The sequence below is a fragment of the Diceros bicornis genome, chromosome 12 (genome assembly GCF_020826845.1).
Source record: "Diceros bicornis minor isolate mBicDic1 chromosome 12, mDicBic1.mat.cur, whole genome shotgun sequence".
NCBI classification, from domain to species: domain Eukaryota; kingdom Metazoa; phylum Chordata; class Mammalia; order Perissodactyla; family Rhinocerotidae; genus Diceros; species Diceros bicornis.
This window is the reverse complement of record NC_080751.1, coordinates 5,249,125-5,274,578: the sequence shown is the minus strand read 5'-3', so window position 1 is coordinate 5,274,578 and position 25,454 is coordinate 5,249,125. Positions and strand designations below refer to the sequence as shown.

At 36.7% G+C, this 25,454-nt stretch overlaps 1 protein-coding gene across 1 annotated transcript in view; it reads left to right on the top strand.

Annotated features, from left to right (window-relative positions):
- Positions 1-25,454, top strand: part of DNAH6 (dynein axonemal heavy chain 6) — a 261,696-nt gene that overhangs the window by 69,873 nt on the left and 166,369 nt on the right. Inside the window, exons 15-20 of the mRNA XM_058550814.1 lie at positions 3,317-3,568; positions 6,519-6,647; positions 9,431-9,544; positions 12,988-13,131; positions 24,066-24,278; positions 24,980-25,072. Of these exons, the coding sequence (XP_058406797.1) occupies positions 3,317-3,568; positions 6,519-6,647; positions 9,431-9,544; positions 12,988-13,131; positions 24,066-24,278; positions 24,980-25,072 (945 nt within the window). The remainder of the gene's footprint in view (positions 1-3,316; positions 3,569-6,518; positions 6,648-9,430; positions 9,545-12,987; positions 13,132-24,065; positions 24,279-24,979; positions 25,073-25,454) is intronic.

The following is a 25,454-nucleotide window of genomic DNA, read 5'->3' as shown; positions in this document are numbered from 1 at the left end:
AATTATGCACATTCTGAGTAGCATGATGTAATCTCATACCATCCTGCTCTGTCCCACTCGGGACATGAATCGTCCATTTGTCCAGCGGATCCACACTGTATACACTACCTGTCCATTATTCATTCAGTAACCGTCTCAGTTATCAGATCGACTATCATCGTATGGCAGTTCTTGTGTTCAAGTAACCCTTATTTTACTTAAAATGGTCACAAAGGGCAAGAGTAGTGATGCTGACAATTCAGATATGCCAGAGAGAAGCCATAAAATGCTTCCATTAAGTGAAAAGTTGAAAGTTCTCGACTTAATAAGGAAAGGAAAAAAATCGTGTGCTGAGGTTGCTAAGATCTATGGTAACTTTTATTACAGTATATTGTTATAATTGTTCTATTTTATTATTAATTATTGTTGTTAATCTCTTACTGTGCCTAATTATAAATTAAACTTTATCATAGGTATATGGTAGTATATGTCATATAGTATATACAGGGTTTGGTACTATCCATGGTTTCAGACATCCACTGGGGATCTTGGAACGTATCCCCTGAGGATAAGGAGGGACTCCTGTAAAGGCTATTTCATGTGCCTGTAGAAGTAACAGTTTTGTTTCTCATTTCAAGAAGCAGCACCTTCGTAAAAGGGCAGATGATTGTTGTTTTCCCTCAGGTTTACTCGTACATCATCCCAGGAGTCTAAAGACGCCAGTTATTATGATTTATACTAGTCGTTAAGGCTCCTTGGACGAATAACCAAAATCCACATGACCTAGCTTAGGCCAAAAGTGGGGACCCTATTTAAGGATTCAAGAGTGTTTCATAGAACCTTACCCCCTTGATCAAGAATGTAGGTAGGCTTAGGAACTCACCAGAACCAGGAATGAGAAGGCTGTGGGAAACCCAGGTGGTCCTCTCTCCATCTCCCCTCTCTGCATCTCTCTGAGGGTCTGCCTTGCTTCTCTCCCTCTGCAGACAGGCTGCTTCTGCTTCTGTGTCCCACAGCAGCAGACATGGCTACCAGCAGCTTCCAAGTTACAGCGCACGTCTAGCCAGCCACCGAGAGAATCTCTCTCTTCCAATATTAACTCTAGATAGCTAATAAATGGATTCAGCACCCCCCCATCCGCAATCCTGTTATATAAACTATGACAGGAAGGTAGGATCATGTTGCAGAGGTTAGACTGCTCTCACTGTGTGGTTCTAGAACAGCAGAGTTGATGTGCCATGCAGACAACTCAGACTGTGTCCCATCTCCATGAGGTTGTCTGTACATTGCTGGGTGATGTGTTGGGGAAGCAGCTTCCCAGGAGAGATGCTCTCCACATGTGAACAGCTTTTTTTGGAACCTCATCCATTCATTCAGAAAATTTAGTGAATACCTACTTAGCAGGGTGCAGGGTTTCTAACAATGAGTACACCTGCTTTCAGGGAGCTCAGAATCTAGAGTGAAAGCGGATACTTATTGTACAATGGGTATAGGTGTAAGACACTGTTGTGGGACTGGAGCCTTGTGGTCATTCTGGCCTGTGGGTCACAGAAGGCTTTGTGGAGGATGTGGTATTTAAGCTATGTCCTAAAGTGCATCTATTCAGGTGGCATTCCATGGAGAGGGAAAACCATGTGCAAAGACCTGAGGCAGCAGGACAAGAGCATGATTGGCAATTGATATGCTATGGAGAAAGGGTGCTTGGTGGAGAAAGTGGTGAACTGTAGCTAAAGCACTATTTTCAAGGACAGGAGAGGAGGAATGGATGCTAGAGATGTTAAGTAGGTAGAATCGAAAGGGCAACTGAATGAGGGGACAACAAGAGAAGTCCGAGATCACTCTGGGGTATCTTTCTACAGTGAAAGGGTAGAGAGTAGTATCATGAACCAGTGGAGGTAGGGCAGGCCACATAATCATTATCTGACCAGGCCATTTTTGAGAGTGAATGAGACACTATTAATCACTATGCCAGGACAATAACTGTAAACCAGGACACTCCCAGAGGAACCTGGACATGTGCTTACTGCAAGGATAGGATGTACAGGAAGATGAACAGATCTTGGGGCACAGAGACTTAGTTCTGTTTATAACTTGTTTAAGGTGTTAGACTTTCAGCTGAAAGTAACAAAAACTCATGCAGTTAGCTTAGAAAAATGAGAAGATTTATTCGAAGTTTGCAGGGATATCTTCTAGAATCCAAAGGCATGGAAAGAGCCTAGCCTTTAAAAGGATGGGAAGTAGGGACTAGAGGAGCGTAGGGAAACCACGAAGGGCTCTCTCTTTCTACCTCTCATCTCTGCTCCTCTCTAGAACAGTGGTTCTGAAAGGGTGGGCCCAAACCAGCAGCATCAGTATCACCAGGGAACTTGTTAGAAATATGACGCCATATTTCCAGGCGTCACTCTAGACCCTCTGAGTTAGGAACTCAGGAGAGAGGCTCAACAATCTGTGTTTTAACAAGTTTTCCAAGTGATTGTGATGCAAGCTAAAGGTTGAGAACCAGTTCTCTAAAAGCCTCTCTGCAGTTATCTTCTCGTGTTAAGGACCTGCTTTGTTTCCGCGTGAAAGCTGATGGCCTCTGCCAGCACCTGCAGTCTGACTCTCCCCACATTCAAGAGAGAGGTCAGACTGAGCTGAGTTCACCAGGTCCCAATCTGATGCTGCTTGGTTCAGCTTGCGGCCAGGAGGTTGGGTCGAGTTGTATAAACATGGCTGCTCCCACTAAAACCACGTGGCAGAGTGGGAGAGAGGAGGGTTCCTCCCAAATTAGACAGTCTTTTGCCAGAAAATTAGATTAGGAAAAACACTGTCCACTGAAGATAAGACATCAAAGTGAAAATGTTTCATAGTCAGTTGGAAGTAGTAAAAGTATTTATTAAAGGATAGTGGGGAACACGCAGCCAGGATCATGGCCTGGCCACACCTCAGGGGCTGCTCTGGAACAATCACTGCTCAGCACACATACCTGGAAGCTCAGATATTACTGCTGAGCATCCTCACAGCACATGTTGTCTCTGAAAACTTGAAATATTGGCACTGTTTAATGCCACTAGGGAACAAAAGAGAGAAGAGAGAAATAAACATTTATAAGAATAATACTAACTGCTCAATTCTGAACAACTTACTCCTGTGTCTGATTGCCTGTATTTTAACAACGACTGTATTGATCACCCAGCAGGCTTCAGCCAGTTTGATCGCAATGTTAAATGCACTCCTCACATGCTGGCTATTCCCAGTGTGATGGTCATAGTGCACAGCAGCTGTCTCCTATTAGACAAAACTTAAAGGTGTTATAGGACTCTGACATATTTAACGAGCAACCAATGTTTCTATTTAGATTGAAAGCCTTGAAGATGAAGGGAATGTAGTGATTCAAATGTACAAGCTCATTGAACAGTATCAGGTTCCCACACCTCCTGAAGACTTTGCTGTTTTTGCTACTATGAAGCCGTCCATTGTTGCTGTTCGGAATGCCATTGATAAATCTGTGGGTGACAGAGAAACAAGAATTAAGCAATTTTGTCTGCATTTGGGTAGAGATCTTGAAGACCTAAGCAATGAAGTGAATGAAGTGAAGCTGCGAGCACAGGTAAACCAATGTAGGATTTTTAAAAAATAATGTATATGAAATTTGACTATTATATTTTACTTAAACCATTTGGGGAGCATATTTCATTTTAATCTGATTTAACTTTTGTTTTTTATGGTTTCATTTTAATCAATTAATGTCTTTAAGCTACTATTTAAAATTGAAAATATTTCTAAACCTCTAAGTACTGAATAAATTCCAGACCACTGCAAGTAAAGCGTATATGTAATAGTGAATTTTCTTTCTCCTGGCTTGTATTTATTATTTTGAAATGAGTGTTTTTACAACTTTTTAGCATATTTTTTAGCTATTGTCACAATTTTAAAGTTTGCTGAGCCACATATTAGAAAATTCCCATTTAGGAAGAGGCAGAGTATAAACTGATAAATGACAATAAAGAATGTATGGTTAACTTGCACCAATTTTACTATACAAAAGATACAAGGTGAATTTTTTAAGAATTTAGAATAGATATCTGGGTGATTCTTAACTGAACCATACATGAAAGTATGATTTTGTAATGATCCATTATTTCATCATTAACATCAACTAAATCTTATCACAGAAGTATAAAACCACATGAAGTTATAATTAAATCAGAAAAATTGGAAAAATTCAATGTCTTTCAACAGTGTATTAATAAAATGTGTTATGGTACATCCACTCAAAGAAATACAATGCAGACATTAAAGATTAGAATATACATTTCTATGTATTGCCATGGAAACCTAAAAGTAGCTAACATTTATTGTGTACTTACTATGTGTCAAGTGCTTTTCTAAGGACTTGGCATTGTTTTTACTTTCATATTGAAGTATTTTTGTATTTTCACATGGAGAAAACTGTACATAACTGTAATAACTGTACAACTCAATGAATTATCAGAAAGTGAACACGTCCATGTATATCCTACTCATGTCAAGAACTATGAAGTTACTGGTACTCTGATTGTCTCTTCTAATCACTAACCCCTCCTTCCTCTGCAAAGGCAGCCACTACCCTGGATTCTAATGCCATAAATTGGTTTTGCCTGTTTGTGAACTTCAGTTAAATAGAATCACACAGTATGCCCTTTATTTGATTTCGTTACATGCCTGAGGTTCATCCATGTTGCTGTGTGTAGATATAGTTTATCCACATTTGTTGCTGTATAGTATTTCAAAGTATGCCACAATTTAATTATCCATTCCACGGGTGATGGACATTGGGATTATTTATAGTTTTTGACAATAATGCATAATGCTTCTAGGAACATTCTTATATACCTTTGCATGTTTTAAGTCATTTAATTCTCAGAACACCTATTGGGTCTTATTATTCACATTTTATAGAAGAGGAAGCCAAGGGTACAGGGAAGTTAAGTAACTTACCCAGGGTCACACAAATAGTAAATGGAGGAACCAGGATTCGATCTTAGGCAGTCTGCTTCCAGTGGTTAATAGTCTGCTATTAACTGCTGTATTATATACCATATGCCATACACAGCAGACTATTAAAAATATGAATACTTATTCTTTGTTCAGGAACAATACAAGTGTGTATAGATAGATTGCTAGAGAAAGCAAAAGTGCCAGCAAGTGCTTTATGTGTAATCATGCACATACACAAAAATGATAGCAAAAGTTCTCTCCAGCGAGTACTTCTTCTATAGAGGATTTGGAATTAATTCATTATTACTCTTGAGCAAAGAAGTGCAACTTCATTATTTCCGTAAGTGATATCATCTTGCTGTCAAGACTGCCACTCCTGCTGATGGAAGGAGTTGGAGAAAAAACCTAAATGTGACACTTGATAACTACAATTTAGTTCAGTTTGAAATGTCTATTTCATTCCAAATAGATTTTGGGATAGATTTTAATTCAGTTCAAAATCTGAACTCCCTATCAGGCATTTCTTCACCTTGCCACCATCCCCTCCCACCTCTTGCTTCATAAGGGCAAGTCTGCATTTCTTCCTGGTGGACGGAGGGGAGGAGCATCCAGTCCTAATGCTGCCCTCTGGACTATAGAGCTTCCAGTGCACTTTGGCTGGGCTGGGCCTGGTCGTCCCAAGCAGCTGTTAGCTTAGGGTTCCTCTTGGTTCTTTAGGTACCATGCTAGCCCCTGCTGCTGCAAGCTGTCATTTCTGCCATAGTCTACAGCCTCAAGCAATCTGTGGCTTTCTCATCCTGACCTCAGACTTCCGGTCCACCAGTTCTTTCAGCAGTTCCCACTGCCAGAATCAGGGCACATGAGAACGTCACGATCCCCACACACCACACCAAACCACGAGGCACTAGAGTGTCAACACAAGCCCCTTCTGCCTGGACACTTCCCTTAGCTTTTTCCAATCTAGAGCATGTTTCATTTTCAATGCAGAGTCATGCTGAGTCAGAGATTGGCCTCCCCAAAGCTATGGCTATAATAGTTCTCAGAGTCTTCCAATTTCTCAGATTCTCGCAAACCTAGTTAAGTGTTTCTACTTTGCTCTGGAACTTTTCCATTCCCATTCACTGGATGGGGTTTCAGTTCTAACAGGTCAGCCAGAAAACTTATGTCTGACCGTTTATTCTTTATTTTCTCTCTTCCTCCCTTTTAGAAATCAAAGGACTTTCTATTTCCTTTATTGTAAAATGGGAATTTTCCTTATATCCCCTTCCTTCTCTTTCCTGTTGCATTCACCTCCCCTTCTGTGAAGTCATGCTTGTTGAAGAAGTGTAGGAAATGAAAGTGCGTGAGGGAAAATATATTAGATCCTATTTAAAAACAATATTATCCTCATGACACTTCTTTATACATTTCTGTACTTTTTTACAATGTATATGCATTACTTTAAAATTTAGGGAAAGCAACCATTTTAACATATTTTCTAAAAACCAGACTGAAAAGAGAATTAGAAAAAATATTTTTTGAGATGTTTATTAATTCATTTAATTAAGAATGACTAATCAAAAACTATCTTAATTTTCCAGGATCCACAGATTTTGGATATTAATGCTGACCAAGACAAAATAAAGGTCACATTGCATGATCTGCAATTGGTTCTAGATGATCTTCAAAAACGTGCATTTCAATTTAAATCCTATCAGAAGAATTTTAAGGTAACAATAGCTCTACACATCTGTTTTAAAACGTGTATAGAAATGGCATTGATGTACAAGCACTTTCAGCAATGTGACTATACACATTCAGTGATCCAGTCACACCTATATGCTAGTCATTGTGCTGGAACAGTCTGAAATGCAAAAGGTGATGTGTTCCCTGCCTGTGAAGTGCTTGAAGATCAGTACACATGAGAGACAAAATATCTTTCTTATTAAGAAGTAATTGTGAATTATAGATAAATCTTCAGACCAGGGACTATAGTTTGTATGTTAAAATGTATGTAGCTTTTTACATGTGGTCAATTAAAGCCTGTCTATTCTTTCTTAGGTAATATTTAAACTTCTGTTACATTCAAATGTGTGTTATGATTCCATGAATATTTCCTGATTTTTCCTGGTTTGATGTGCCAATTTGATGAAAGAGAATTTAGGGATGAAAGCCAGGGGATAGATGGATCCAAAAGGGTAGGTTTGAAAGGCTAAATAGTGAGAGATATAAGTACTCTGAACAGCTATTAGAGAGACAAAAAAGAGAAGAGAATAGAAAAGAAAAGTTTCCTGGGGTCAGAATCAGGGGCCACTAGCAATGAGGAAGCTGTTGTTAGTCTCCCTAAAAGTCTTGGAGGAGTGCCTGGACCTCATATGGGAATGCACCTATCTCTTCCAGAGCCCCAGTGGATAGCCAGCAAGTGATCTGAGGAGCTGTCCACTCCAGAGCCCAGGTGGTGGTGGAGCAATCTGCAAAATAATGAGCTTGACACTAGACAGTGTGACTAGTGCAATACTTGAGGCAGGAGGTTTGTGCGTGAGAGAACTAGGGTTCAAAGCTGTGCCCGAGTTAAGTTAATTGACCTACAAGATAGGAAAGTATGCAGTAGGAAGGGAGTTATGGCGGAAACATTACGTGATAAAAAGCTACAACTAACAGGTGGGCGTTCCTTGGGTCAGAAAGAATAGCATTGCTTGAGCCAGAGCGTGAAATAGAAGTGTGTCCCCACCCCCCCTTCCACATTCCGTATCTGTACTTGACTAATTCTTCCTTTATGATCACCTCAGATCCAGCCTTCCCTCTGCAGCTCTAACTCATTTGGGATATAGGAGTGAAGGCCTAACTGGCCTCGGAAATGATTTCTAATTCTTAGTGAAGACAAGACTAGATCACTAATGTCAGGATAATGCTGGCCTCATAAAGTGAGTTTGGAGGTGTTCCCACCTCTTCAATTTTTTGGACAAGTTTGGGAAAGATTGGCATGAATTCTTTTTTAAATGTTTGGTAGAATTCACCAGTGAAACCATCGGGCCCTGGGCTTTTCTGTGTTGGGAGGTTTTTGATTACTCATGCAATCTTCTTACTCATTATTGGTCTGTTCAGATTTTCTGCTTCTTTCTGATTCAGTCTTGGTAGGTTGTATTTTTCTAGGAATTTACCTATTTTTTCTAGGTTATCCAATTTGTTGGCATATAATTGTTCAAAATAGTCTCTCATGATCCTATGTATTTCTGTGGTATCAGTTGTGATGTCTCCTCTTTCATTTCTGATTTTATTTTTTTGGGTCTTTGTCAATTTTGTTTATCTTTTCAAAAAACTAGCTGTTAGTTTCATTGATCTTTTCTATTGTTTTTCTGGTCTCTATTTCATTTATTTCCACTCTAATCTTTGTTATTTCCTTCCTTCTGCTAATGTTGGGCTTAGTTTATTCTTCTTTTTCTAGTTCCCTGATTTGTAAAGTTAAGTTGTTTATTTGAGATCCTTCCATTTTCTTAATATATGCACTTATCACATAAACTTCCCTCTCAGAACTGCTTTTGCAGCATCCCATAGGTTTTGGTGTGCTGTATTTCCATTTTCATTTGTTTCAAGATGTTTTTTGATTTCCCTTTGATTTCCTCTTTGACCCATTGGTTGTTCAGGAGTGTGTTGTTTAGTTTCCACGTGCTTGTAAATTTTCCGGCTTTCCTCTTGTTGATTTCTAGTTTCATACAATTGTGGTTGGAGAAGATACTTGGTATGACTTCAGTCTTCTTAAATTTGCTAAGATTTGTTTTGTGACCTACTATATAATCTACCCCAGGGAAGTTTCGTGTACACTTGAAAAAAATGTGTTTTCTGCTGCTGTTGGATGGAATGTTCAAAGTCCTAGCAGATCACAGGGCTCACAATTTCTGTGTGACCAACCCCCTGGAGGATTCCCTACCTCCAAGCCTAGGCAGTCTTAAAATGTTTCTCATGAAAACAGCTTCTTCAGATTTTCTTGCAACCTTTCTCTCAATAGGGTTTATATACAGCCCACGGGATTAGTAAGAGGTAGGAAACCAGGCTGTCGTCTCCATCTTAAATCTCTTCATCCCCTCCACCAGCTACCACACAAACATCTTCTCCCTCTTCTCTCATCTAAGTACATAAGCCCTAAAGGAAATCAGTGCCTCTGGAGACTCATCTGTTTTCCAAAAAATGCCAGGCGTGTATATGCATATATGATCCAACTGGAGGAAGGATGCCCATAGTACTCTTTTAATATTTGTCTTTGGAGAATATTTAAATTCTAAGAAGTATAAAGAGTTACATTTTGTCACTCAAATGAAAATTTGAATGTACATGGGGTTTTGTGATTTGTTTTGTTTTCTTTCATTTGTTTCTATCTCTCCTTTCCTTTCCCCATTTAGGACCTATCCATATTCTGCTAATTAGTCACTGTATCAAGAATTACTAGTAGGAGGATAACATAAGATCTTTATACCTGAAAACTAAATAGTGCATTTTTCTTATTATATTTTTAAAGGTGGAAGTGTCCAAGTTTGAAGCTTTGGAAGAAGTTAGTGCTGAATTGAAGCTCAAACAGTTGCTCTGGGATTCTTTGTCTGAATGGGATCAACTCCAACAAGAGTGGCTAAAGGTAAAAAAAAAGAAAAAATCTTTCAATTCTTAAATCATTTTTGTGTTAATTAGATTTAAAATCCTAATAATGTCAATTGTAATTTTTAACAATCTTGTATATTCTTAATTTCAGTAAAATATGCAATATTATAATCTTAAGGGAATTATTATCAGCTTTCCAGTGAAATGCACAAAGGTCATTCTGTCACTGTATACCACAGAGCAGAATGCATTATTGTAAGGCAGGCTTCTTGCGTCCTCCATTGAAGAAGGCTATATGAAGGGAGCGTCAAAGGACCTCACTGTGTGACGTTTAACTGCTTTGTGGTTTCTGAGCACAGTGTTGTGATGATACACTATACCCAAGTGTTCTTGAGGATTGTAGGATTCCATTTGTGGTCTACACACTTTAGATTTCTGTTAGCTTAGGTTTCTGTTCTTGTTTTCCTTTAAATAAAAATGAAGCCATTTTGTTCACCGTGATAGAATGGAATCAAAGTAATGAGATGTAGGATCTTCCCTTGAGGCTCAGTAGTAAATTCTCTTAACTAGGGGTCCAAGTACCATAGAGTTTGGTTTCTGGGGTCTACCCTTATATTCAAACCTTAACAAGGGTCAACCCTCCAAGAGACAGAAGAGATGACCATCTGTTCTTTCAAGTGTGATATGGTCATGTTAGAAATACCATCAACTTCACAAATATTGTTTTACATTTGCTCATTCAGCCTACCTGTGCTGATACCTATAATTAGACGTCACGTATCTGGGTTAAACAACAGTGACGCAGGAAATGTTTCCTCGAGAATGTTCTAGGTGCTGAGGATACCAGTTGAGGTAAAAGGACAAAGTCCTAACGCTCACAGAACTTACCTTTTCATGCAGAAAATAGAAAACAAGCAAATATATGCGATAGTATCAGAGAATTTTAAGTGCTCTTGCATAACTCGTTTATCACTTATCTCAGAAGTATAAAATGCTCCTGAGGAGTAGAGAGGAAGCTTAGAGAGTTTTCTCATTACCACCATAGATTAGAACAGTGGCTTCCAAAGTGGGATGAATTCACCAGAGGAAATGCACAAAAAAGACCCAATAGGGGGCAGAAAGAAAATGTTGAATCTAGGGGAAAAAAAGAAAAATGAAGTAGACAATTTTTTTTTTATTGAGACATATTTGACGTATAACATTATATTAGTTTCTGGTGTACAACTTAATGATTCAATGTTTGTATATATTGCGAAACGATCACTACAGTAAGTCCAGTTAACATCCATTGCCATACATAGTTCCAAAAAATATTTTTTTCTTATGTTGAAAACTTTTAGGATCTACTCTCTTAGCAACTTTCAGATCTGCGATAAGGTATTATTAACTATAGTCACCATGATGTACATTACATCCCCAGGCCTTATTTATTTTACGACTGGAAGTTTGTACCTTTTGACCCCCTTCACCCATTTCACCCCCACCACCCTGCAACAACTAACCAATCTGGTCTCTGTATCTGTGAGCTCGCTTTTTTGTTTTGTTTTGTTTTAGATTTCACATATAAGTGAGATCATACAGTATTTTTCTGACTTATTTCATTTAAAATAGTGCCCACAAGGTCTATCCATGTTGTTGCCTATGGCATATGATTTCATTCTCTTTTATGGCTAAATAATATTCCACTGTGTATATATATGTATATGTGTATATACATATATATACACACCACATTTTCTTCATCTGTTCATCCATCAGTGGACATTTAGGTTGTTTCCATGTCTTGGCTATTGTAAATAATGCTTAATGAACCTGAGGTGCATATATCTCTTCAAATTAGTGTTTTCATTTTCTTCGGATAAATAACCGGAATTGGAATTGCTGGATCACATGGTAGTTCTATTTTTAATTTTTTTGAGGAATCTCTATACTATTTTCCATAGTGGTTGCAAAAATTTACATGCCCACCAACAGTGCACAAGTGTTCACTTTGCTCTACATTTTTACCAACACTGATTATTTCTCATCTTTTTGATGCTAGCCATTCTAACAGGTATAAGGTGATATCCCATTGTGGTTTTGATTTGAATTTCCCTGATAATTAGTGATGAGCATCTTTTCATGTACTTGTTATATCTTCTTTGGAAAAATGTCTATTCAGATTCTCTGCCCATTTTTTAGTTGGATTGTTTGGTTTTTTGCTGTTGAATTGTATGAGTTCTTTATATATTTTGGATATTAGCCCCTTATCAGATATATGATTTGCAAATATTTTCTCCCATTCAGTAGATTGCCTTTTCATTTTGTTGTTGGTTTCCTTTGCTTGCAAAGTTTTTAGTTTGACGTAGTCCCACTTGTTTATTTTTGCTTTTGTTGCCTTTGCTTTTGGTGTCAAATCCAAAAAATCATCACCAAGACTGATGCCAGGAAGCTTACTGCCTGTGTTTTCTTATAGGAATTTTTATGGCTTTCAGGTCTTACATTCAAGTCTTTAATCCATTTTGATTTAGTTTTTGTGTAGGGTGTAAGATAGTTGTCCAGTTTCATTTTTTTGCATGTGGCTGTCCAGTTTTCCCAACAGCATTTATTAAGGAAACTGTCCTTTCCCCATTGTTTATTCTTGGCTCCTATGTCGTAAATTAATTGGCCATGTATACATGGGTTTATTTCTGGGCTCTCTATTCTGTACCATTGGTCTACATGCCTATTTTTATGCCAATACCATACTGTTTTGATGACTGTAACTTTGTAATACAGTTTGAAATCAGGGAATTGATGCCTCCAGCTTTGTTCTTCTCTCTCAAGATTGCTTTGGCTATTCAGGGTCTTTTGTGGTTCCATACAAATTTTAGGAATGTTTGTTCTAGTCTGTGAAAAATGCCATTGGAATTTTGTTAGCAATTGCGCTGAATCCATAGATTGCTTTAGGTAGTATGGACATTTTAACAATATTAATTATTCCAATCCTTGAGCATGCAATATCTTTCCATTTTTACAAATTTTCTATTGCTTTCAGTCCATGTGACCTTCTAACATGTCAATACGTGTGTACACTTATATGTTTACATAACTGAGAAATATATTTATAGATACAAGCATATATTGGGGTATATCTTGAAATAACTTCTATTAAAGGGCTACATAAGCAAATGATAGGAGACTACTAGGTGAGAAATTTCTGGTTAGGGAGAGTAAAAATTAGCTACTTGTGTCCTTACAAGGGTTGGCCCCCGGGTATAAATTATAGGGATTGCAATACTGCATTTGATGATATGGGAGACAAGGACGTGCAAGGAATAAATAAGTGGTGCCTGATACACTATTAGCAATCTTAGTAAGTAAAGCCATTTCCAAAAGTATAGAGTTGACTTGGATTAACAATATAACCCCTGGAAAATCTGAGTAAAGTAAAAAATTTTACAATTTAAGCTTGCCTTTTATCATTTAACTTCTTTTTTTTTTTTTCCCTAATTTTCATAGTCCAAATTTGACTGCCTGGATCCAGAAGTTCTAAACAGTCAAGTTTCTAAATACACCAAATTCGTGACTCAATTGGAAAAAGGCTTGCCACCCAACAGTGTAGTGCCCCAGCTGAAAAGTAAGGTGGAAAAAATGAAAGAAAAGGTAAGTTTAGTGGAAATTATTTCAAAAACTCCAGGTCAGTCAGTTACTACTTGACGCTAATGAGACCAAAGTCAGGAATTCTCTGTTTAAACTGGTCAGCTTTGCAGAGAGAGAAGAAAGAACAGACAAATTCAATTTTTGCAGAGACACAGACTGCATCCCTGTCTTCAACTGGCCAAATCATGCAGTTGAATACCTTGGTTAGACGGGGCATTCAGAGTAGGAGTTTCCTGGTGATAGGGGAAGTAGGGCAGGAATGGGTTGTAGGTATGCCAAGATACTGATCCACGCAGCCTTTAGACAGCCAGATGAGGCTAGGGCAGCCTTGGCCATTTACACCACTGCACCAAACAAATATGCCATTTTTCAGACGTGCCCTGGTGTGAAGAAGGTTGTGGTAGGTAGTAGATGTGCTGGGCTGGCTTTTTGAAACCTATCACTATTTAACCAGTACTTGAAATGAGAAGGAAAATGGAAATGATTTTATCCTTTTAAGCAGTTTTAGGTTTTTTTAAAAGGTGAGATAAAGGACTAAAAGAAGACATGAGTAGGAAAAGTAAGCAAAGCTTCAGGCACAATGAGAAGCAAATTTTTCCCCTTGAAAAGGATATTTTTGCAGTTTTTTTCCCTTTACCCTTATAATATCTAGTCAGGACACTTTTCCAAAGTTACTTATGTTAGCCTCTTTCTTCTTTACTGCCTTTAGTGTGGTCATATCATATGATTGTAAATAGATTCATTTACTACAGTCTGCATTCCATCTTGCATTCCTTCGAAATCCTAGTTGATTTTTTTAAAACTTGCATACAATAAAAGTCACTTTTTGTAGTATACAGTTCTATGTGTTTTTACAAATAGGTCAAGTCATATATTCAACACAACAGTACCAAATGAAATAGTTCCATCACCCCCAGAATTCCCTTGTGCTTCCCTTTGTAGTCAGCTCCTCCTTCCGTCCCAAGCTAAGAAAATCACTAATCTGTTTTCTATCCCTGTAGTTCTTCCTTTTACAGAATATGATATAAATGGAATAATAGAATATGTAGTTTTTTGGGTCTGGCATCTTTCACTTAGAAAAATGCATTTAAGATACATCCATGTACTTGTACCCAGAATGTATAACATACTCTTATAACTCAAATGTAAAAAGACAAATAAATAACCTTTTATTTATTTATTTATTTTTTTGTGAGGAAGATCAGCCCTGAGCTAACATCTGATACCAATCCTCCTCTTTTTGCTGAGGAAGATTGGCCGTGAGCTAACATCTGTGCCCATCTTCCTCTACTTTATATGGGACGCTGCCACAGCATGGCTTGACAAACAGTGCATTGGCGCGTGCCCGGGATCCGAAGCGGCAAACCCTGGGACGCGGAAGCAGAGCGCGCACACTTAACCACTTGTGCCACCAGGCGGGCCCCCATAAATAACCCTTTAAAATGGGCAAAGAATTTGAATAGACATTTCTCCATAGAAGATACATGAGAAGATGCTGAACATTATTAATCATCAGGGAAATGCAAATCAAAGCCACAATGAGATACCACTTCACACCACTTCACACCCCCTAGGATGTCAGTGAGAATTTGGAGAAATTGGAATCCTTATATGTTGCTGATGGGATTATAAGGTGGTATAGCCTCTTTGGAAAACAGTTTGGCAGTTTCTCAAAATGTTAACATAGAGTTACCATATTGCCAAGTAATTCCACTCCTAAATATATACCTAAGAGAATTGAAAACATATGTTCACACAAAAACTTGCATATGCGTGTTCAAAGAAGCATTATTTATAATAGCCAAAAGTGGAAAAAACCCAAATGTCCATCAACTAATGAATGAATAAACAAAATATGATATATCTATACAATGGAATATTATTTAGCAATAAAAAGCAATGAAATACTGATGTATTCTACAGCATAAGATGAACCTTGAAAACATTACACTAAGAAGCCAGTCACAAAAAGACGACATAACATCTGATGTCATTTATATAAAATGCCTAGAATAGAGAAGGGAGTAGATGAGTGGACTTGTAGAGAAGGAGAAACGGGTAGTGATAGCTCATGGGTATGGGGTTTCATTTTGCAGTAATGTCAATGTTCTAAAATTGGGTAGTGGTGATAGTTGCACTACTCTGTGAATTAGAACATTAAGAAAAAAAGATTCCTCTTTGTCCTTACGTGAATCAATAGTTTGTTAATTTTTATTGCTGAGTAGTATTCCATTATATAGATTACCATAGTTTGTTTATCCATGCATGTGGATATCCATGTGGTATGGTAGGTGTATGTTTATAAGAAACTGCTAAACAGTTTTTCAAAGGGCTGTAACATTTTGCCTTCCAACAGGCAATGTATGAGAATTCTAGTTGTTCCTCATCCTCACCAGCACTCGTTATCGTTGGGGAGTTTTTTCATTTAGTTTGGTTTGGTTTTAACTTTAGCCATTCTTATTAATGTGTGGTAGTATCCCACAATGGTCATAATTTGCATTTTTCTAATGACTAATGATGTTGAGCATCTTTTCGTATGTCTATTTGCAGTCCATCTATCTTCTTTGCTGAAATGTCTGTTTGGATCTTTGCCTAATTTTTAATTGGGTTGTTTGTTTTGTTATTATTGCATTTTAAGAGTTCTTTGTATAATCTGGATACAAGTCCTTTTTCAAACATATAACTTGAAAATATTTTTTCCTAATCACTGGCTTGTCTTTTCAGTCCCTTAACAGTGACTTTCACAGAGCAAAAGATTTTAATTTGAATAAAATCCCATTTATATGTTTTTTCTTTTATGAATTATCTTTTTAGTATAGTATCTAAAAACTTTTTGCCAAACCTAAGGGTCACACAGGTTTTCTCCTGTATTTTCTTCTAGAAGTTTTATAGTTTTGCTTTTTTTATATTAAGGATATGATTTATTTTGAGTTCTTTTTGCATAAAATATGAGATACGTGTGAAGATTTACATTTTTCCATATGGATATCCAATTGATCTGGCGCCATTATTTGAAAAGATTATCCTTTCTCCATTGAATCGCCTTTGCATCTTTGTCAAAAGTCAGCTGAGTATATTTTTTAGTCTATTTCTGGACTCTCTAATCTGTTTTGTTGTTCTATAAGTCTATTCTTTTACCAATATCACACTGTCTTGAAAACTATGGCTGGTAAGTCTTGAAATTAGGTAGTGTAAGTCCTCCAATTTTGTGCTTCTTTTTCACAGTTGTTTTGTCTATTCTGATTCCTTTATCTTTGCATATAAATTTTAGAATTATATTGCCACAATTTTGAGGAGTATTGTGTTGAATCTATAGATCAATTTGAAGAGAATTAACATCTTAACAAGATTGAGTTTTCCAATCTATTACCAGCGTATCTCTCCATTTAGTTAGATCTTCTTTTATTTTTTTCATTAAAGTCTCATAGTTTTCAGTACAGATTCTGCACATATTTTGTCAGATTTATAACTATTTTTTATGTTATCCTAAGTGATATTGTTTTTAATTTCAAATTCCAATTGTTCATTGCTGGTATAGAGGAATACTATTGACTTTTGTATATTGATCTTACATCCCATGATATTACTAAATGCACTTTTTAATTTTAGGAGATTTTTTGTACATTATTTGGAATTTTCTATGTAGAAAATAATTTCATTTGTGAATAGAGATAATTTTATTTCTTCCTTTACAATGTACATGCCTTTTATTTCTTTTTCTTGCCATATTGCACTGGCCAGGATTTCCTGTACAATATTGAGTAGAAGTGGTGAGAGAGAACATCCTTGTTCTGTTCCTGATCTTAAGAGGAAATCATTGAGTCTCTTTTGAAGTTTGATGTTACCTTAGATTTTTTCTTATAGGCGCCCTATATTATGATGAAGTTTCAGTTTCCTGGGAGGTTTTTTTTAGTCATAAGATGGGTGTTCAAAATTATCAAATGATTTTTCTTCATTTATGATCATATGAGGTTTTTCCTATTAATATGGTGAATTACATCAATCAGCTTTCAAATGTTGAACGAGGCTTGAATTTCCTTGATGAACTTCACATGGGTCATGATGTATTATCCTTTTTTTTTATTGCTATCTTCAATTTACCAATATTATATGACGATTTTTTGTGCCTATATTCATGAGGGACATTGGTCTTTAGTTTTCTTTTCTTGTAACATCATCGTATGGTTTTAGTATTAGAGTAATGCAGCCTCGTAAAATGAGTTGGGAAGTATTCCTTCCTCTTCTATTTTCTGGAGGACATTGTATAGAATTAGCATTATTTCTTCCTTAAATGTTTGGTAGAATTCACCAGTGAAACCATCAGAGCTTGAAATTTTCTTTTTTGGAGGGATTTTAACTGCAAATTGAATTTCTTTAATACGTATTGAATTATCCAGATTATCTATTTCTTCTTGAGGGGGTTTTATAGTGTATCTTTCAAGAAAATGGTCCATTTCACCCAAATTGTTGAATTTATAGACATAGAGTTGATCATAACATTTTCTTATTATCTTTTTAAAGTATGTAGGATCAGTAGTGATGCCCCCTTTTCATTACTGATATTGGTAATTTGTATCTTCTCCCATTTTTTCTTGGTTTGTCCTGCTAGAGGTTTATCAATTTGACCTTGTCAAAGAGCTGAGTTTGGAGTTGATTGATTTTCTTTGTTGTTTTTTTTAAATTTTCTGTTTCATTGATTTCTCCTCTAATCTATACTATGCCTTTCCTTCTGCTTGCTTTACATTTAATTTTTAATTTCTTCAAAGTTTCTTAAGGTGGAAGCTTAGGTTGCTGATTTGAAACTTTTCTTCTTTTAACATAGTATTTAATGCTATAAATTTCTGTCTAGTCACTGCTTTAGCTGAATCTCACAAATTTTGATATATTGTATTTTTATTTTAATTTAGTTCAAAATATATTTTAATACCCCTTGAGACTTCCTCTTTGACAAATGGCTTATTTAAAAGTGTATTATTTATTATTAAAATATTGGGAGATTTTGGGGCTGGCCCGGTGGTGTAGCAGTTAAGTGCGCGCACTCCGCTGCAGCAGCCTGGGGTTCGGGTCCCAGGCTTGCACTGACTCACTGCTTGTCAAGCCATGCTGTAGTGGCATCCCATATAAAGTAGAGGAAGCTGGGCATGGATGTTAGCCCAGGGCCGGTCTTCCTCAGCAAAAAAAGAAAGAAAAAAAAAAAGAGGAGCATTGGCAGATGTTAGCTCAGGGCTGATCTTCCTCAAAAAAATATATATATATATTGGGGGATTTTTCCAGATATCTTTCTGTTATTTGTTTCTACTTTAATTCTATTATGGTCAAAAAATATACTTTTATGATTTTTGTCCTTTTAAATTTGTTAAGATTTGCTTTATGACCAGAATGTGGTCTATTTTGGTAAATCTTCTATATACAACTTGAGAAGAATGTGTATTCTGCTGTTGCTCAGTGATTTTTCTATAAATGTCGTTTAAGTCAAGTTAGTTGATGATATTGTTCAGATCATCTATATCCTTACTGATTTTCTGCCTACTTGTTCTGTTAGTTACTTGGAGAGGAGTGCTGAAATCTCCAACTGTAATTGTAGATTTTTGTGATTCTCCTTTAAGTTCTATCAGTTTTTGCTTCATTTATTTTTTTAACAACTTTTTTGTTTTAGAATAGTTTTAGACTTACAGAAAAGTTGCAACAATAATATAGAGGATTTTCATAAGCCCCACACCCAATTTCCCGTACTGTCAATATATTACATTAGTATGATACATTTGTCACAACTAAACAATATTGATGTATGATTATTAAATAAAGTCAGTACTGTATCTGAATTTTCTTATTTTTACCTAATGTCTTTTTTCTGTCCCAGGATCCCTTCCAGGATAAACATTACATTTACATGTCTTGTGTTCCTAGCCTCCTCTAGATTGTGACATTTTCTCAGACTTTCCTTGTTTTTTGTGACCTTGATAGTTCTGGGAAGTACTAGTGAGGTATTTTGTAGAATGTCCCTCAATTTGGGGTTGTGTGATGTTTTTTCTCATGATTAGACTGGGTTTATGGATTCTTACAAGGAAGACCACAAATATAAAGTATCATTCTTATCACATCTTATTAAAGGTACATGCTGTCAGCATGACTTATCACTAATTATATTAAGCTTGATCACGTGGCTGAAGTAGTTTTTGTCTCCCATATAAAGTTACTACCCCACTTTCCATACTGTACTCTTTGAAAGGAAATCTCTATGCTCAGACTACACTTAAGGAGTGAAGTTATGGTCTACCTTCTAGAAGCAACAACAACGCCATAGCAGTGAGCATATCCTGTATCCAGGTCTTGGTTTTTAATGCCATTTTCCATTAAAAGGAATCAGGGATCATTATAGAAATGACTGACTCTAGAGATGGTTCAGGGAGTAAACAGAGTGAGCCTGGAGCATCTTGTGCCAGAAAGTTAGGAAGTGCTCAAAAAACAAAATGATAGGGTGTATCAAAGGGACACAGAAGTCAGCTGAAGGAGCTCTCAATGGCCAAAGTTGTAATAATTTGAACAAACAGTAAATAATGTAGTATTGCATTATAACTCAAATTATAAATATCTGTGAGTTCGTATTGACATAAATGAACAACTGGTTGGATGGATGGATGGATGGATGGATGGGTGGGTGGGTGGGTGGACGGACGATGGACAGATAGACAAAGGAGAACAGACAAATCTTCTGTACAGAAAAACTCCAAATAATTGATGAAATACTGCATCTCAAGATAGTGGAGCTTCATGTATTTTGATGCTCTGTTGTTAGAAGTATTCACATGTAGTATTGTTATTTCTTCTTGGAGAATTGACTCCTTTATGATTTATGAATTGTTTCTCTTTATCTTTGATAAGATTTGTTGTTCTGAAGTCTATTGTCTGAAATTAATATAGTTAGTCCAGCTTTCTTTCACTGTTTGCATGATATGACTTTATCTTTTTACTTTTAATTTATCTATATCTTTATATTTAAAGTGGATTTCTTAGACAGCATATAATTGGTTCCTGCTTTTTTATCCAATGTTATCAAAAAATCTTTTAACTGGCATGTTTAGACCATTTACATTTAAAGTGTTATTGATATGGTTGGTTGGATTAAATCTGCCATCTTAGTGTTATTTTCTCTTTTAATTTATTTTATTTGTTCTTTGTTTCCTTTTTCTTCCCTCTCTTGATTTAATTGTATATGTTTTATGATTCCATTATATCTTTTCTATGGAATTATTATTTATACCTCTTTTTAATGAGGTGGTTTTTGTTTTTCTTTTTGTTTTTGTGAGGAAGATTGGCCCTGAGCTAACATCTGTTGCCAATCTTCCTCTTTTTCTTTTTTCTTCCCAAAGCCCCAGTACATAGTTGCTTATCCTAGTGTAGGTCCTTCTAGTTCTGTGTGGGACGCCACCTCAGCATGGCTTGATGAGCGGTGAGTAGGTCCACACCCACTATCCGAACCAGTGAACCCTGGGCTGCCAAAACGGAACACGTGAACTTAACCGCTACACCACCAGGCCAGCCCCTCGTACCTTTTTTTAGGCAATTTTTAGTAGTTACTCTAGATTTAAAATATAGATTTTCAATTAATTCAAGTCAGCTGTCAAATTGTATTATACTGCTTCATATGCAGTGTAAAGACTTTATAGTAGTATGCTCCCAATCTTCCCTCTCCTCCTTTGTGCTAATATTGTCATGTATTTTACCTTTACATATCCTATAAACACAACATATTGCAACTATTTTTGTTTTACATAGTTATCTTTTAGAACAATAAAAATGGAAAGAAAATAAAATTTTACCTTTATTCCATTTCTAGTATCCTTTGTTTCTTTGTGTGGATCTAAGATTCTGACTCACAGCATGTTCATTCTGCCTAAAGAACTTCCTTTAATATTTCTGATTGAGTAGGTATGCTAACAATGAACTCCCTAAAATTTTTTTAAGTCTTTATCCTTTATTTTATTTTTTTATTTTTTTTTAAATTTTTTGTTTATTGCAGTAACATTGGTTTATAACATTGTAAAAATTTCAGGTGTACATCATTATACTTCTATTTCTGCATAGATTACATCATGTTCACCACCAAAATACTAATTACAACCCATCACCACACACATGTGCCGAATTATCCCTTTCACCCTCCTCCCTCCCACCTTCCCCTCTGGTAACCACCAATCCAATCTCTGTCTCTGTGTGTTTGTTTATTGTTGTTATTCTCTACTACTTAATGAAGGAAATCATACGGTATTTGACCTTCTCCCTCTGACTTATTTCACTTTGCATTATACCCTCAATGTCCATCCATGTTGTCACAAATGGCTGGATTTCATCGTTTCTTATGGCTGAATAGTATTCCATTGTGTATATACACCACATCTTCTTTCTCCATTCGTCCCTTGATGGGCACTTAGGTTGTTTCCAAGTCTTGGCTATTGTGAATAACGCTGCAATGAACACAGGGATGCATGTACCTTTACAAATTGGTGTTTTCAAGTTCTTTGGATAAATACCCAGCAGTGGAATAGCTGGATCATATGGTAGTTCTATCCTTGATTTTTTGAGGAATCTCCATACTGTTTTCCATAGTGGCTGCACCAGTTTGCACTCCCACCAGCAGTGTATGAGAGTTCCCTTCTCTCCACATCCTCTCCAACACATGTTGTTTCCTGTCTTGTTAATTATAGCCATTCTGACAGCCGTGATTTATCCTTTATTTTGAATGACATTTTTTTCTGGGTGTATAATTCTGAATTGACAAGTTTTGTTTTTTGTTTCAGCAATTTAAAAGTATCCTTTCATTATCTTTTTGCTTGCGTGGTTTCTGACAGGAAGTCTGCTGTAGTTCTTATCCTTGTTCTTCTGTAGATAATATGTTTTCTTTTTGTCTGTCTGCCTTCAAGATTTTCTTTTTTTCTTGGTTTTTGAGAATTTGTAGTGTGATATGCCTTAGGTGTGTGTTGTTGCTTACAGTTTGTATTTATCCTCCTTGGTGGTGTAAGTTTCTTGGATCTGTGGTTTGGTGTCTGTCTTTAATTTTGAAAAAATTGCAGCTTCAACTATCTCTTCTGCTCTGTTTTCTATCTCTCTTCTCCTTCTGGAATTTCTATTGCATATATGTTAGACCATTTGATTTTGTCCCACAGCTCTTGGATGTTCTCATCTGGGGTTTTTTTTGGGGGGGTGAGTGTTACTATTTTTTCTCTTTGTGTGTCAGTTTGGGGAATTTCTACTCACTTCACTTCAAGTTCACTGATTCCTTGGCTATATCAAGCTCATCAAAGTCATTCTTTATGTCTTACTGTCTTTTTTATTTCTAACATTTCTGTTTGATTTTTAGTTTCTAGCTTTCTATTGACATTTCCCAGCTGATCTTGCATGTTGTCTACCTTTTCCATTAGAGCCATTAACATATTAATCACAATTATTTTAAATTCTCTGTCAATTCCAACGTGTGTGTCATATCTGAGTCTGGTTCTGATTATTTTTTGTCTCTTTGATGTATATTGGTCTTGCCTTTTAATATACTTCTTAAATTTTTGTTGAAAGCCAGATAACTTATGTAATATAGTAGATACTGAGATAAATAATTTTTATGCCTGGAGGTAAGCATAACTCTCCTTTTACTTGGCTTTTTGTGTGGCTCGTTATGTTAAACCTAGTTATGAATTGAGGTAGATTTGAGGTTGGTGTTGCTGTGGTTATCCTCAGTATACCACAGCCTTCAAATTGTTCTAGTGATACTTTGTGTTTAGGGTTTGGGCTGGTTTGCCAAAGATCTTTTTTTTTTTTTTTTTGTGAGGAAGATCAGCCCTGAGCTAACATCCATGCTAATCCTCCTCTTTTTGCTGAGGAAGACCGGCTCTCAGCTAACATCTATTGCCAATCCTCCTCCTTTTTTTTTTTCCCCAAAGCCCCAGTAGATAGTTGTGTGTCATAGTTGCACCAAAGATCATTTTTTTAAATTTCTTTTTCCCCCTGATCTTGGGTCCTCCCTTTGTGTTGTGCCCAGAGAGAATCTGTCTCTTCTAGCTCTCCACTCTGTATTCCACTATTATTTTTACTCAGTACTTGTTAGCCTGGTGAGAGAGGTGAGGAGGGCCATTCCCTCATGTTCTGATTAAGCCACTATCTTAGCAAGGCAGTGGCTCCCTTGTTCTCAGAATTCTGACCTTCACAGGTGGTCCTGCCCCTCCTCCAGTTATACTAATGAGCCTAGAATGTATTTCTGTCCCTCCCCAATGAGTAGAGCTCCCCCCCTTCTGTTTCTTCAGTTACATACAGTTTCTTCATTACATACCTCTTCAGTTACATAGAGATACATACAATTAGTTATCACCAATGCCTTAAGGTAATGGTTTTTGTTGCTCCCTTCCTTGACTTAAGACTTTTGTTCCAGAGGGAAGCTAGGAGAGATGGGTTGGTTAGAGTTGCAGTAGTGACTGCTGTTTCCCTCCCCCAGCCAGCGCCATAAGGTAGGCTTTCTTAGGATTCTCCCAATCATCCCTATGAACATCTCTATATTTGTAGCCCACAGAGACTTCACATTATCATGCTACCCTACACTCAGTCTTTAGCAATTTATTTTTAAAATTTAGCTGAATCTTCTTACTTGCTTAAATGGTAGCCCAAGGCATCTGTCCTAAGTAAGCAAATTCTCAGGTCCTGTTTCTTGCTGTGGAGAAACCTGTGAGTACCAGACTCTCCCCAAATTTTAAGTTAGTTGGTTCCCCTGCAACCTCAGTTTTCTGATGGGTTCAATACAAGTCATTAATTTGCAGTTTGTCTAGATTTTCTTTGTTGTAAGGGTATAAGTGATGTTCTTTCCAGCTCCTCATTTCCAAATTTTGAAACCAGAAGCCTTGCGCTATGTTTTTAAGATAAAAAGCGTGGTGCCTCTGAGAATGTTTGTTTTCCAGCTTCCAGTTATCATTGACTTGAGGAACCCAACTTTGAAGCCTAGACATTGGGTCACAATTGAGCAAACAGTTGATGCCACACTAGTGGACCTTGACGTTCCATTAACCTTGAAGAAACTCTCTGAGTTGCATGTTTTTGACTTTGGCCAAGAAATCCAGGACATTTCAGGACAGGCTTCAGGAGAAGCTGCCTTAGAAACAATTCTTAAAAAGGTAAATCTGAAAAATGTATATTCTGATGGTCAGGCAATGTAAAGGTTTTCATATTCAGCATGAATATCACCAACTTTTGGTTTAGCTGGATGGATTTTCCAACATTGCTGCTTTCACCCTCTCATTATGAGTCATTCTTCTGTTGCTGCCTTACATTTATTCTCATTATTATTGTTATCACCTCTATAAATATCCTCTTTCTACTTAGCTTATACCCCAAAAGCAAATTGATGGCCACAAAGTTTGAAATCTGCATGCTTACATAAACAACTACTTATTAAGGAAGATATATTATACCCAAATACATTATCTTTCAAGCTACAAGAGAAGACTAACTATGTGAAATGCTTCAAAAGACATTGAGAAGACTTCCCTACTTAGGGTGCTACCTCCTTCCCCTAAAAATACACACATAGCTACCAATCATCTGTGTAAAAAAACTTTTTTTCTTTTAATTAAAGCATAAAGTGGTAGAAAATACACATTAAAGTATCACCAGTTATTCATATGTGTTAACATTAGTCAATAAAATTAAGCAAATCAGTATCATCTAGCCAAAAAGAGAATTTTAAGAATTTTAAAGGCAGTAAGGAGGAGAATGGGATAATTATGGAGTTTTCACTTATTTCATTCCACATGCATTTATTAAGTGCCTAAACACAAATGAATTTAGATGTCTTAAGTCCTGAATTATTTCTAAGGTGGAGGATTCGTGGAAAACAACCGAATTTGTTGTTCTACCTCACCGTGACTCCAAAGATGTATTTATCCTGGGCGGCACAGACGACATACAGGTGGGTAACTAGCTTATTGAAAACTTATGGTAAGATTCTGGCCAGAGCTAGTCCTATATCTTCTATGGGAGATTATGATGAAGGAATGAAATGCAAGAGTTACTTAGTAAGAAAAAATCTAATTGGGAAGGCAACATAGGAATATGAATAATTGACATAAATGCTTGTACATGAAATATTTAGCAAAGCAATAGAATAGCATATACGTCTAAGAGTTATAACCCTACAGTTGATAACTGTTGAAGAATTTAGAAAAGCAAAGAGATCATTTGTGGGTGAGATGATCAGAGAGTCCTTCCCAGACCAGCCAAGACATGCTGGACCTGAAAGAGTGGATGGAATTCGATAGACACAGGTGAGAATAAAGGGCATCTCCAACCAT